The sequence below is a fragment of the Arvicola amphibius genome, chromosome 8 (assembly GCF_903992535.2).
Source record: "Arvicola amphibius chromosome 8, mArvAmp1.2, whole genome shotgun sequence".
Classification (NCBI taxonomy): Eukaryota; Metazoa; Chordata; class Mammalia; order Rodentia; family Cricetidae; genus Arvicola; species Arvicola amphibius.
Genome location: NC_052054.1, coordinates 3,995,945 through 4,009,809, shown reverse-complemented (window position 1 = coordinate 4,009,809; position 13,865 = coordinate 3,995,945). Strand labels below are relative to the sequence as shown.

Below are 13,865 nucleotides of genomic sequence, written 5' to 3'. Positions count from 1 at the left end.
GGGAGAGCCTAGCGTGCAGCCCCGGGCCCTGCCAGGTTAGCAGTGATTTGCAACAACTAAACCACCATCACCCACCCTACCCTTGCCAAAGAAGTCTACTTGCTTCAGAAGACTGTGAGGCCCTAAGAGCGAGAACAGCGGCTCAGACGTGAGCACAGTGGAAGGAACACCCCTTCGGCTCTCCATTTCGTGAAGTCACACCGACAGCTCTCAGCGAGTCCAATCTCTCTTCTGCGCCCATCCCTTCAGATGTTTAGCTCTGCAGTTTCCTAACCACTCAACATACACAGTCACACTCGAATAGCAAATATTTAAATCATTTATTGCCATTAAGTTACAGATCTGAACCTGCACACTATGGAAAACACTTGTTACCACTGGAAAGTATGTGTAGACGTGTGGCCGACTGAGGGATACACTATAATCATTAAAGAAAAGTCAAGAATGTAAGTGCTTATAGTTATAAAACTTTGTTCCTTAGGTTTTTATTACACAAATCCCAATAGATAATATACACATTACTACAGATAAAACCATCATTCAAAATTATTAAATTAGTTGCATATTTTGAACTACTCCTGATGAAGACAAATTTTAGCATTGATAAGGCAGGCCGAGAGTTGGTTGAGGGACTCTCGGCTTTTCTATAATGTTGGCATGGTAATTAAAGATAGCATTCCGTGTTTTCCCCTCAGCAAGACCATGGATGCCGACGCAATCTGTGCCGTGGCAGCAGTGCTGGGGCTCTGTCCCTTCCAGAGCTGATCCTTACACTGCTACGCAGCTGTCTTCTTACTCATCCTGGAAACAGAGAGAATTCAATAGACACAAACCCTGCCAGCCTCAGAAGACACATTTCTGTAAGACGGTTTTCTAACAATGGCACATCCAATTTCACATTAGCTTTTATGTTTTGTTAATCAAGTTTCTCACTAATTCCTCAAAGCAATATATTAAAATGTGCTTACTCGTATTTGATGAGCCGTCCTCCCTGAATGAGCTGGGCCACTTCGTTTGTTACATGGCACGCAAACAGAAGCCAGTTTCGAGGCTGCACCTTGTAGGCAAATCTCATGAATGTCAAAGAATAGCAACAGAGGGCTGTAATAAAACAAAACAAAAGAGCGTGACTATCTCGGAGAGGCTGACGGCGCCAGAGTGAAGAAAAGAAGCTCGTCCATGCACTCCTTACAGATGGCGATGGCTGCCGCTTGTGAGCCTCGAAGGCTGGGACTCTGGAGAGTGCACCTTATCGCAGGCACGCATGCTGTTTATAACTGACACATTTAGGAACATGTATTAGCAGGAACAAGTGGAACTCAGTTCTTGCCACTTTCGCTGTGTGTCAGACCTTTTTTATAGCAATCCTTTGAAAGAATTGCTACTTATACTTTCCCCTTTATCTGTATGTTCAAATATCGGCATCACACAAACATGTGACACATTGCCAGATCAAGTTTATAATAAAATCTGTTGGCTACGAGGATTGACAAAAAGTCACACTCTTCATGTGACTTCCTCATAGCGACCACAACACGTGGTGAGACGTGCAGCCTCCCTCACCTCTGCATGTTCTTACCGAAGGTCATCCGCCCACTGATGATCTCTGGAGACTTCTTCATGTCATTGATAGCAGCAATGGGGAGACCCCAATTGGCAACTGGGCCCCAGAAGTGCTGCAATAAAGGAGAGGGGAAAGGAACAGTCAGAGTGAAGCCGTGAACCCCGCCTTCCCACCACCTCTGACCAGTCACAGTCCACGACCGTGTGACTGTTCACTGTTTCCCTGGTCAGTTCTTCAAGGTGAGCCCACAACTAAGAAGGGCCCGGCTGCTTATTCAAGCTCCTCCCCAATTTCCACACTACAAGTCAGTGATCTCTGAATACCCAGCTAGAAAAGGGAGATGATACTTCTGACAGAGTCTATCCTTACAGAACTTAACCCTTGTTACAACCACTGTTTATCAAAATGTTTCCCCTCAAGTTTTCATTATCTATTAATAAAACACAGAGCATAAACTGGACACTTTTTCTAAAGAAAGGTTCATAGTACGAAGGAAAGAATACTTTTTTAAAAGATTGACTTTTTTGTTTTTGTTTTTTAAGACAGAGTTTCTCTGTGTGGCCCTGGTTGTCCTGGAACTCACTCTATAGACCAGGCTGGCCTTGAACTCAAAGATCTGCCCGAGTCTGCCTCCTGAGTGCTGGATTACAGGTTTTCTGAGATACAGTCTCACTATGTAGCACAACAGACAACTCACAGAGATCTGTCTACTTCTGCTGGGGTTAAAAGCATGTACTACCATGCCTGGCTTAAAAGATTTTTAAAATTATGTGTATATGTGTTAGTGTTTGTATGTTTGTGTGTGTGTGGGGGTATCTACGGGTCTAAGTATAGGTGACCCTGGAGTTCAGAAGAGGGCACCAGATACCCTGGGAACTAGTTACAAGTGGTTGTGGACCATCCAACGTGGGTATTGGGAACAGAGCTCAGATTATTTGCAAGAGCAGTACTTATACTTAACTGCTGAGCTATCTCCTCAGCTCTAGTAAAAACATGTTCTTCAGCCTGTACATGAATAATACTAAGATCAAAGAACTTGAAAATCTACAGACAGGGTCTCCCACCTTAGGAAATGACAACTGTTTGAAAATAATTTTGAATTTTTAAAAAAGTAATTTGATAATTTTTCATTCTAAAACTATATCTAAAGTAACCAAAATTAAAGTGTTCAATAGCAGCCCTGTCTAATTTATTTTAATTTCTGAGGCAAAAAAAAATGCACTAAGCCCAATGTTTTTTTCACCCGAATTAAAAGTGTTTGCATAAAGTCTGAAGCACTAACTGGTGAGAGTGGCACTCACTGGACCCCAGCCGACACGGCCATGGTGAGGAACAGAGACTGAAATACATTTCTAGACTGCTTTGAGAAGAGGTCATTACAATCTTAAAATCCTCCAGGAAAACAAGGGCAACACAAGAAAAATAATCTAGGACTACATTTGGCGTGCTAGGAGAATATGCTGGAATGCTAACCCAATAAGCTTAAGTCTAAGTTCTGAGGCTCATGCTTTCATAATTATGAGAACATTTCTATTCAACCAGCATGATAAGGACTGCCCAATTTAATGTGAGTTATAATCTCTATGGTCAGGCCTTGTTGGTTTCTCTGGGTGAATCTCTGGATGTCTGTGTTGAACAACTAGTCTTCATGCAGTCAAACTCCTATACCCACCTAAGCTGTTCACTGCTCATGTCTTCATTCCTGTATTTCAATGAGACACTAACTTTCATTTTCCCTGTATCCCCAGACCTTCGTAAGGGTAAGTACTTACTCCTTTATTAGCCTTTGGACTTCTCTCCTACCTGTCTCCTTATTAGATGTTGCTTAATCCTCAACTCTCTTGCTCCACAATAATGTTGCTTTTCTTTTTCTCTTTCTCCACTTGGTCTATTTCCATCTCTTTCCCGTTAATCTCTTCCCACTGCTTTGCACTGGATGGTTGTCTTGATTTGATATCAAGACATCATGACGCACAGATTGTTACGTCCTTAACAAAGCCTGAAGCGTTCGTTACTCTATGAGGGACTTACAGCCCTTTCTACCAGATATAACCTGCCTTCTGCCCGAGGGGGACAGACAGTGGGACAGATCCACAGCTGCCCAGGCGCCTGAAGGATTCCTAGTTAAATGATGACAGCTCTAAGAAGAACACGCTTAGATCACATGACATGGAATTCTGAACTATAGCACTGAGCTACATTTAATATATTCCTTAACACACAGGGTGCTGGATGAGATGGTTCATGCCTAAGTCTCAACACTCTGGCATCTATGGCAGGAAGATGCTGAGTTCAATTCAACCTAGCCAGGTATGGCAGTACACACATTTAGTTCCAGCTTTGGGAGATAGAGGCAGGGGAGTCTCTGCCAGTTTGAGGTTAGCCTGGTTTAACATATCAAGCTCCAGACCAGCCAAGGCTACTTGGAGAGACCCTGTCTCAGGGACAAAGGATGAATGAATGAATGAATGAATGGTAAGTTAGCCTGGTCTATAAGGCGAGTCTCTGTTACCAACAGACAGACAAACACACATACAGCAGAAATCATTTCAACAAAGAAAGCTTTCAATGCATATTCTTTATCTGGTATGAAACTGTAATTCTCTCTTCCCTGCTCTGAAATGTGTGTCTGGTCTAGGTTGCCAGAAATTGCAGTTAATTTATAGAAAAACAAGGAATCTTGTGATTAACATTTATCAATTATATGCAAAAATGTTACTTTGCTATTTTTATTGTAGCTATAAAATGTTCAAACAAGGAACAAGCTTGTGGTGTGGGATCTGTCACATGGAAAGCAAGCCATGGAGACCACCTCAGTCTGCCTCCCCACCCCTCTCACCAGCTGCCAGTTCTAAAGGGACTCTAGGTACTGAAGCATTGCAGGCTGTGCTCTACAGAGGCCGGGCCCAGCAGAATGCTTCACTACAGCTTACCATCGAGCGTGGGAGTCAGGCCACCCCACATGCCTGGTGTCTGTAACTCTATTAAAGCAGAAAGTCCACAAGTGCCCAGAATGGATACAATTTTCTTACCGTACTATTTTGTGGAGTCACCAAGGTTCAGACAGAAGACATGGAGGGAACAAAACAAAGAGAAAAAGAATCAGATACTTCAAACAGTTCTAGCCCATTTCCAACTCACATGCATTTAAGTTTTAGTCACATGCTAGCAACACAGTGTAAGTGAGGGCTGGCCAGATGGCCCAGGAGAGGTGCCTGTCACCAAGTCTAACAACTGAGCTTGATTCTCGGGACCTACATTGTAAGGATGGAGTGAGTTGTTCTCTGACCTTCACAAGTGAGCTATGACATACGAACATCCTCACATAAAGTGAAAAACAACTTTTTAAGGAATCATATGTAATAACAAGTAAAATAAAATCTTCGCCCTATGAAAGTAAGCTTCATCTTTAGCGTTGAGCTGCCTAGAAATACAATGTGAATGCTGGGCAGTGGTGACGCAGCTGTTAACCCCAGCACTCGGGAGGCAGAGGCAGGTGAATCTCTGTGAGTTTGAGGCCAGTCTGATCTACAAAAGCTAGTTCCAGGACAGGCTCCAAAACTATAGAGAAACCCTGTCTCGAAACCACCCCTCACACACACACACAAAAAAAACCCATGAAACAAAAAAGACTTTTAAAATAAAAGCTCTGTGGGGCTGGAACAGAGATGGTTTAGTTAGGAGCATCTATCAGAGCTCTGTCTTGCAGAGGACCTAGGCTCTACTCCCAGCACACATGGCGGCTTACAACTATCTATACGTCCAGTTCCACAGGCTGCTATGCCTTCTCTCTGCCTCCGTGGGCAACTGCATGCAGGTGGTGCAGATATGCAGGTTCACAAACATACACATAAAAAATCTTTCAAAAACACAAAAGTCTGCAAAGTGAGGGCTAGAGAGATAGATCAGCTATTCTTCTAGAGAACTTGAGCTCTCTTGGGTTGGGCAGCTCATAACTGCTAATTCTAGTTCCAGGGGATCTAACACCCTCTTCTGGCCTGCACAAGCACCCACACATTTAGTACACACCCATACAGACCCATATGTAATAAAACAATGTAAAAAGCAGTGTTTCGTGCCTTGGGCACATGCATTTTATGTGTTTAAAATATATGAAAAGCACACTTGTGCAGAGCCACACTAGAGAAAACTGTGTTCCCCATTATGTAACAGTACATGCTCCAAACAAAGGTAAATTTACAAGCAACATACAAGTTACAGCTTGACATCGATGGTATAGTGGCAAGTGTGGCTATTTTCAACTGTAACGTGGGGCAGTAATGTAATGTTTGATTTTCTCTTTATATGGTCACCTGCTGTATTCCAGTTGACTATGAAAACATTACATTTGGGTTGACACGGGACTCCAGCTGTCGCATTGGGCTGGATGACACATGCCACATAGAGACATACCAGACAAGGCCACCGCAGTCCTGCCACCCTAAAACCCTTGCACTCTGCCTTTTCATCCTTCTCTTGCTCTTTGTCTTTTCCAGAATGTCACATAGTTAGAATTTGTTCCAGAATGTCACATAGTTAGAATTTGTCTCCGTTTGTTTCTGTTGCTGTGATAAAGACCACAGCCAAAAGCAACTTGAAGACGAAAGGGTTTATTTTATCTTATGGCCTAGAGACCATCATGAAGGGAAGTCAGAGCAAAAACTCAAGGCAGGAACTGAGGCAGAACCACTGGAACACTGGTTACTGGCTAACCCTCCATGGTTTGCTCAGGCTAGGACTATGTGCCAGGGGTAGCACTGCCCACAGTGGGCTGAGCCTACTGTATTATCAGTCAGTAATAAGAAGATCAGGCCAGTCTGATGAAGGAACTCTTCAAATAATATTCTCTTTTCCCAGATGACCCTAGTTTGTGTCAAGTTAGGCCTCACTCAGGGTCCCAAGAGACCAAATTTGGCTACTCATGGTTCTATTAGGAGGTATGGCAATGTGGAGTAGGTGTAGTCTTGTTGGAGGAAGTATGTCACTGTGGGGGTGGGCTTTGAGGTCTCTTTTGCTCAAGCTTCACTCAGTGTAATATTCAGGTCACTTCCTGTTGCCTTCTGATTAAAATGTAGCCAGCACCATGACAGCCTGCATGCCGCCATGTTTCCTGCCATGTTGATAATGGACAGAACTTTCGAACTGTAAGCTGCCACCTCAATGAAATGATTTTCCTTTATAAGAGCTGCCATGGTCACGGTGTCTCTTCTCTTCACAGCAATAGAAATCCTAACTAAGGCAGAGCTCCAAGAGTCCAATCAAAGACATAGCCGTGAAGTAGTTTGTTCAATATGGTCACACAATGGGAACAGGGGTTTAATATTCTAAGAGCTACCTTTAAGGTACTGGCAATAGCTCGAAGATTACAGTGGGGAAGGAATAAAAGCAGAGACAAGAAGTATGCATAGTAAGCAGTGGTGGTCAGTTGTGTTCTGGTTGGTCATTTCTCAGGTCTGGTTCTGTGTAGTCTTGCTGTGGAAAATTACTGTGTGTGTGATTGTGGGTGGGTGGGTGGATGGGGGTGCTCAACTGCCGTGAAATAATTTTACCCACTTGAGGGGAGTCTCAGTCCCATCATTGGGCGATCTGCCTCCAAGTCTCATTGTTCCTAGATCTTGAAAATACCTTAGCTACCCTGATGGTGGTGTCCTCGGACCTCAGAGGGAAGAAGACTAGGCCACTTGAGGATGGAGCAGCTTTGCATTACCAGTTTTAGACTAACGCTCCTTAAATAATTAACATGTTTACTTGCAGAGCTGGGTAGGAATATGACCTCAAGTTTAAGGTAGCAGAGAAGACAGATGCAGAATGAAGGCAAAGATGCTTTTCTGTGTGTCCATATTGATGTGCACATACATACAGGCCAGAAGACAACCTCAGCTGTTACTCTTTTCAGGAGCTACCCATTTTAGTTTTTGTTTGTATTGTTCTGGAGTTTGCAAAGTAGATTAGGCATACAGACCAGCAAACACCAGGAATCCGATGCTGGGCTTACAGGTGTGCCACCATACCCAGTCTCATCCCCCTTTGTGAGACAGAGTCTCATTGTGTATTCCTGTCTAGTTAAAATTCACAGTTGCTATGTAGACCAGGCTAGCTCTGAACTTGAAGAGACCCACCTGCCTCTGTCTCCCAAGTGCTGGGTTTAAGGGAATATACCTCCACACTCGGCTTCATGTCAGCTCTTTTAAACACGTTCTAGACAGCAAATCTGTCTTAGTTAGCAGTTCTATTTCTGTATTAAGTGATAAAACACCATGACCAAAAAGCAACTTGGGAAGGAAAGGATTTATTTGGAGTACACTTCCAGGTAATGGCCCAGCATCTGAGGTCATCAGGACAGGAACTCAAGGGCCGCGTGAATCTTTAGACAAGGGAAGAACCAGGCTGTGCATTAGCTTATATCCTGGTTTGCTCAGCCTGCTTCCCCATTAGAATCCAGGACCACCAATGAGCTGGGCCTCCCGCATTATCACTAATTAGGAAGCTGTTGTACAGGACCGCCCACAGTCCAATTTTATGGAGACATTTTCTCAATAAAGGTTCCCTCCTCTCAGAAGCCAGCACAAAACCGAATACTCACTCCAGGCAAATGCTCTAATTCTGCTTTTGGTTCCCACCAGAGATCTTTTTGCAGGCTCAGAGCTTTTGACAAAAGCCTGAATCCTGATTACAGCATCTTGAACTATATGTTATTTTCAAGTTGACTTATTTCATTTAGTGATGTGAACTTAAGTTTCCTTTATAACTTTTTATGATTTCGTAACTGATTTCCTTTTGGCCCTGAATAATATTCTACTGTCTGGATATTCCATTAACCACTCATTCACTGAAAGACAACTTGTTTGATGCCAAGTTTGGACAATTATACATAGAGCTGTTATAAATAGCCATATGTAGGACCTTGTGTGAAAATAAATTTTCAAGTTCTCTGTTTCTATCAGGGCATGATTTCTGATATATAGCAGAAGCAGGCCAAGTTTTATAAGAAAGGTTAAACTGTACTCCAGAGTGGGTCCATTTGTATTCCCACCAACAGTGAAGAGTTCCCATAGCTCCAAAGCAGCTCCGGAACTGTCAGAGATGCATGTTTGGGTGACAAGTTTCTGGGAACAACTTCCACAGGCTGACTTGCTGTAGGTGTCTTCATTGGCTCTGTTATGACGCTCAGCCAGCTGCAGTTTAGTTATCTTAGGAACTTGGTATATTTCAGGTAACAGTGTTCAAATGCCTTTAGGTCTATTTTCTGTTTCACACAGCAGACATTTTAACATTGTTTTCTGAGATAGGGTCTCCTTGTGTAGCCCAGGCTGGTTTGGAATTCACAATCCTCATGCCTCCACATCCTGCGTACGGCATTCACAGGCATGAACCACCATGCTCAGCTGAAAATTTTAGTCTTAATGGTTAGTTCACCCATTCTTTCTTTGATGGATCATGCCTTTGGTATTGTATCTAAAAAGTCATTGCCAACCCCAGATAATTTAATTTTTCTCCCATAGTCTATAGTTTGCACTCTATGTTTAGATCTATAAATGTAAATTGAGAAAACATTTTGTTAAAGACATAGGATGTGTCTAATTTTTTTAAAATGTAGATGGCCAGTTGTTGGCATCATTTGTTGAAGACTGTCTTTGCTACATAATTTTGCCTTTGCTCCTTGGCCAAAGTTCAGTTGGCTGTACTATGTGTATTTACTTATGGTCTGTCTAGGCTGTGCCACTGATCTGTTTGTTTAGCCCTGTGTTAGTAGCACAGGTTTGATGACTGCAGTTTCATACCAAACTGTAAAACTGGGCAGTGTCAGCCTCCCCACTGTTCTTCCTCAGTACGTATTGGTTACACCGGGGCTTCTGCCTCTTCATATTAGCTATTTATCTGCTAATTTACTGTTATCATCTCTTGGTGTTGCTGGGCACCAAACTCTATGGGAAGTCCAGAACCCGCTTGCTGGTACTGTGACTGGCAGTGCACTGATTCTGTCAATAGAGCTGGGAAGCACGGAATCTTGGACACCTAGCCTCCCCTCTGTGGACTGGAGTAGCTCCGCTCCGTTACTTGGCTCTCCGGTCATCTTTCACAGCTGTTTTCTTAGACCGCTCTCATGTATAATTTTGCTAGATTTTTTTTATCTGCATCTATTTAATTTAGGGCTAGGAATATGGCTTAGTGGTAGACTGTTTAACACGCACAGGCCCTGGATCCAATCCCAGCACCCAACACCAATGAGGCTTCAGCATTTGAGTGTGATGATGTAAATGACAGTACATTTTAATTTCAAGTTGCATTTATTAGTTGAAAGTATATAGGAAAGCAACAGACCTTTAGATATTAACATTGTACCCTAGTTATTATATTACCTTGCTATTATCACTTGTCAGTGCCATAAGATTCTTGGTTTTTTGGGATTGTCTATATAGACAATTATATCATCTTTACGTTCTGTTCCATTCTTCCCAGTATATATGGCTATTTTAGGGAACAAAGTTAACTGTAAACTCATTTATAACTTAAATACTTTTATCATATGAAGAGGATCCAACCAGCAGCCTAAAAAGTCTTATTTATAACACTATTTAAATGGGATAATTTTTTTAAATAAAGTTTATTTATTTTATATTATTTATTCATTTATTTTATTTTATATTATTTATATTCATTTATTTTATATCCTGACCACGAGATGAGATTTTAAGGTTGTTTGGATTATAATTCTGTATTTTGCTAAACATGCTCATCTATATTTCAATTTTTAAAATATTTTAGTTGTAATTTAACAATTAGAACCTGTGTTAATGGCAAAGAACTCTGTAAACTGGATAAACTGGACTTTCCAGCTATCTAGAGACTCACTATGGCTAGGCCAACATTTTCATTGTCATTAATTCTGAAGGTCAATAATAGAACAAGAAAGTGCTGAGAGTCCAAAGGCCGAAGGTGACAAACAGTATTGCAGAGAGAAGGGTGGCATGGGCAGAAGGCATCAGGCTGGGTATGGTGGCACACACCTTTACTTCCAGCACTTGGGAGGCAGAGGCAGGCAGGTCTCTGTGAGTTCACGATCTGCCAGGGCTACAGAGTTCTAGGCTAGCCATGGGCACACAACAAAAGTTTGCCTCAGCCCCTAGTCCCCTCCTCCCCTTAAAGAACCCAAACCCTGATCTCTTCCACAGCCATTTCTATGCCCCATTCTTCCTTCTGTTTTGGCTTCACAAGCTGGGTGTTCAGAGGACCTCAAGTTGCCTCCCCCCTTTCCCCGAGACATGGTTTCTCTGTAGCTTTGGTGCCTGTCCTGGAACCAGCTCTTGTAGACCAGGCTGGCCTCGAACTCAGAGATCTACCTGCCTCTGCCTCCTAAGTGCTGGGATTAAAGGCGTGTGCCACCACCGCCCAGCTGATAATATAAAGCTTTCTATGGAACTCAGAAGTTAAAGACAACTTAGAATAGCACATCTTATTAACTTGAGAATATTCACTGCCAAGAGCTTATTAACCTCAGAGTTGTGAGCCTGTGAGTGGCTCTGTGTGTGTGTGTGTGTGTGTGTGTGTGTGTGTTTGCACGCGTATACACATGCATACAGTCACCTCTGCTCTAATATATAAACTTAAAAATAAACCTCTAAAACAAATCTGTACACATAGTCCTTAAACTACAAGTCTTACCTCACTCATTCTAATTTAACCAAAAAATTCTAAGAAGACTGAAAGAGAAAAAAGGGCTGTTTTATTGTCAGTAAGGTACATAAGGAAATAGTTGCTTAAGAAGAAGACTTTGAAGCCAGGTATGGTGGTGGCACACACCTTTAATCCCAGCACTCAGGAGGAAGAAGCAAATAAATCTCGGCCCAGTCTACATAGTGAATTCCGGGACAGTCAGAGATATGTAGAAACCCTGTCTCAAAAACAAACAAAAAACAGAACTAAAAATAAAAATAAAAAGGGGTGGGGAGGTGACTCAGCAGTTTGGAGTATAGCTGTTCTTATAGGCCGGGTGGTGGGCACACACAGGCTGGGTGGTGGGGCCCACACCTTTCATCCCAGGACCCAGGAGGCGGGGGCAGGAGGATCTCTGTGAGTTCCAGGCTGGCAAGGGCTACCATAGAAATTTGTCTCATAAATAAAATCATGTTTGTCCTGCATTGCAGCCACTAATGCACATGCACTCAACTTCACAAAGTGAGGAGGTGCCAGGACAGGCTGGCCTAGCAGGGTACAAGGAGCCCAGCACCACGTCAACTAGGTGTGCTGACACATGCCTGTCACCCCAGCACGCAGGAGAGGGAGGCGAAAAGATCACAAATTCAAGATCATCCCGAGCTATATAGTGAGCTGGGAGGCCAGCCTGCATTAAATGAGACCTGTCTCAAAAAAAAAAAAAAGAAAAAGAAAAAGAAAAAGAAAGGAAGGAAGGAAGGAAGGAAGGAAGGAAAGAAAGAAAGAAAGAAAGAAAGAAAGAAAGAAAGAAAGAAAGAAAGAAAGAAAGAAAGAAAGAAAGAAAGAAAGAAAGAAGAAAAAAAGTTTTTCGAATTCTAGAAGGGTTTCAGTCCAACAATGTGAACCGTCGGCAGGCTGCAAACTCGCCGGAGCTACAGTTGGCGATGGCCGCAATGAAGTCATTCACAGAACACAAAGGACTAGAGCCGCATCTCCACACAGCACAGAGTCAGAATTCTCTATTTATAATGTATTCTCCCTTCCTAAAGTCAAGCAAAGTCGTTGAGAGGGTGGCGTCTAGAAGAAATAACTGAGACTATATATCACCAGGGTTAAGTTCTAGAAAGAAAAGTATTTTCCTAGGGAAGAAAGAGCTAAAAGTTAAAAAGCAGCCTTCCACTTATGGAGGTTTAAAAATCACGAGAAAATAAAATTATGCTTGGAAATATTTTAAACTGTTTCTAAATCTTATGAAATAGTTATAAATAGAAGCAGGCAGCGGAAGATTTTACGTGAAAATGAATTGTAGAAAGTGCCCTCTTCAATCGCTCAATGTCAATCCCCCCGACCCCCACCTGACACACCAGGAAAAGCCCGCGGCTCTCAGGCTGCTTGGCTGCAGTTCACACACACTGGTCGGAAGGAAAAACGACCTGGATACGGCGAATTCTAGCTCCCATCACCCAGCTCGGTGCGTCCGGGAACATTCCAGCACCACTCCCGCCAAGTCCCAGGCCCGTGACGATGGGGACACGAGGAAGGGGGTGGTGGCACCCAGTGTCCCCACGTCAACGCACGCAAGGGCACCTCGACTGCCTGCCCAGGGGCGGCGTTCGCCCGCCCGGTCACGAGCGGGAGCGGCGTCCCTGCAGTCACCCTACGTCAGTCTGCTGTCCGGCACCTGCCAGACCCTAGGTCGCCCTGCCCCGGAGCGGCGTCCTCTCGGTCACCTGCAGTCGTCCCCCTGGTCACGGGTGGGAGCGGCGTCCCCCGGTCACCTGCAGTCGTCCCCCTGGTCACGGGTGGGAGCGGCGTCCTCTCGGTCACCTGCAGTCGTCCCCCTGGTCACGGGTGGGAGCAGCGTCCCCCCGGTCACCTGCAGTCGTCCCTTGGTCAAGGGAAAGAGCAGTGTCCCTTTCCCTTGGTCACGGGTGGGAGCGGCGTCCCCTTGGTCATGGCTGGGAGCAGAGTCCCTTCCTTTCCCTCGGTCACGGGTGGGAGCAGCATCCCCTCAGTCACCTGTCCCCTGGTCACGGGTGGGAGCGGCGCCCCCTCGGTCACCTGCAGTCGTCCCCCTGGTCACGGGTGGGCGCACGGTCCGCCCGCGCGCGGCTCGCCCACCTCGGCAGCGCGCCGCAGGGTTGTCCCGTGGCGGGCAGCTCCCCCACGGCCTACCCTACCCCGAGGCTCACCTCATGAGATAGTCCCGGAAGTCCTTGCTCCGCACATAGTCGGCCGCTTTGCGCACCAGCGTCCCAGCCATGGCCCTGCGGTCGGCGGTGAAGCCGCTATCCACACGGATGACACTGGCGTCGACCCGGCGCGGCCCTCGGCGTTCTCACCCTGCGCCCGCCTCACGACACCCGGGGACGCCTTACGGCCGCCCGGCGCTCCGCCAATCAGGACGCGCTACGCTGGAGCGCGCGTCCCGGATTGGCTGGCGCGGCCCACACACCTCCTGCCTGCCCCCAAGGGCGGCGCGCGCCTGAGGCTGCGGTCGTAAAAGGGCCCGGCGGCGGGGGCCGGCTGCCGGTTGCTAGGGACCGTGAATGACATCTCTCTGCCCGCCTGCCTGAGCCGCTCTGCGTGGGCTTTGGGGGCATGGCGGGTAGGTCGGGTCCCTGTCCTCCTGCTCCTGTCCCTCTGC

At 45.1% G+C, this 13,865-nt stretch overlaps 1 protein-coding gene across 1 annotated transcript; it reads right to left on the bottom strand.

Moving 5' to 3' along the window:
* Window positions 1-301: 301 nt before the first annotated feature.
* On the bottom strand, window positions 302-13,574 carry Mpc1 (mitochondrial pyruvate carrier 1). The gene is made up of 5 exons (XM_038339181.1): window positions 13,411-13,574; window positions 4,597-4,600; window positions 1,580-1,676; window positions 969-1,101; window positions 302-801 (listed from the first exon to the last, which is right to left on the bottom strand). Exons 1-5 carry the CDS (start codon window positions 13,479-13,481, stop codon window positions 777-779), a joined length of 330 nt encoding a protein of 109 aa, XP_038195109.1. The 5' UTR covers window positions 13,482-13,574; the 3' UTR covers window positions 302-776.
* Between the last annotated feature and the right edge of the window lie 291 nt (window positions 13,575-13,865).

Coding starts and splice junctions, on each gene's coding strand:
- Mpc1 (XM_038339181.1), bottom strand. CDS start 13,481: ATGGCTGGGACGCTGGTGCGCAAAGCGGCCGACTATGTGCGGAGCAAG. Junction 1,102..1,579: donor CAGTGGGCGGATGACCTTCG/GTAAGAACATGC, acceptor GTTTTATTACAG/CCCTCTGTTGCTATTCTTTG. Junction 802..968: donor GGACGGCTCATCAAATACGA/GTAAGCACATTT, acceptor CTCTGTTTCCAG/GATGAGTAAGAAGACAGCTG.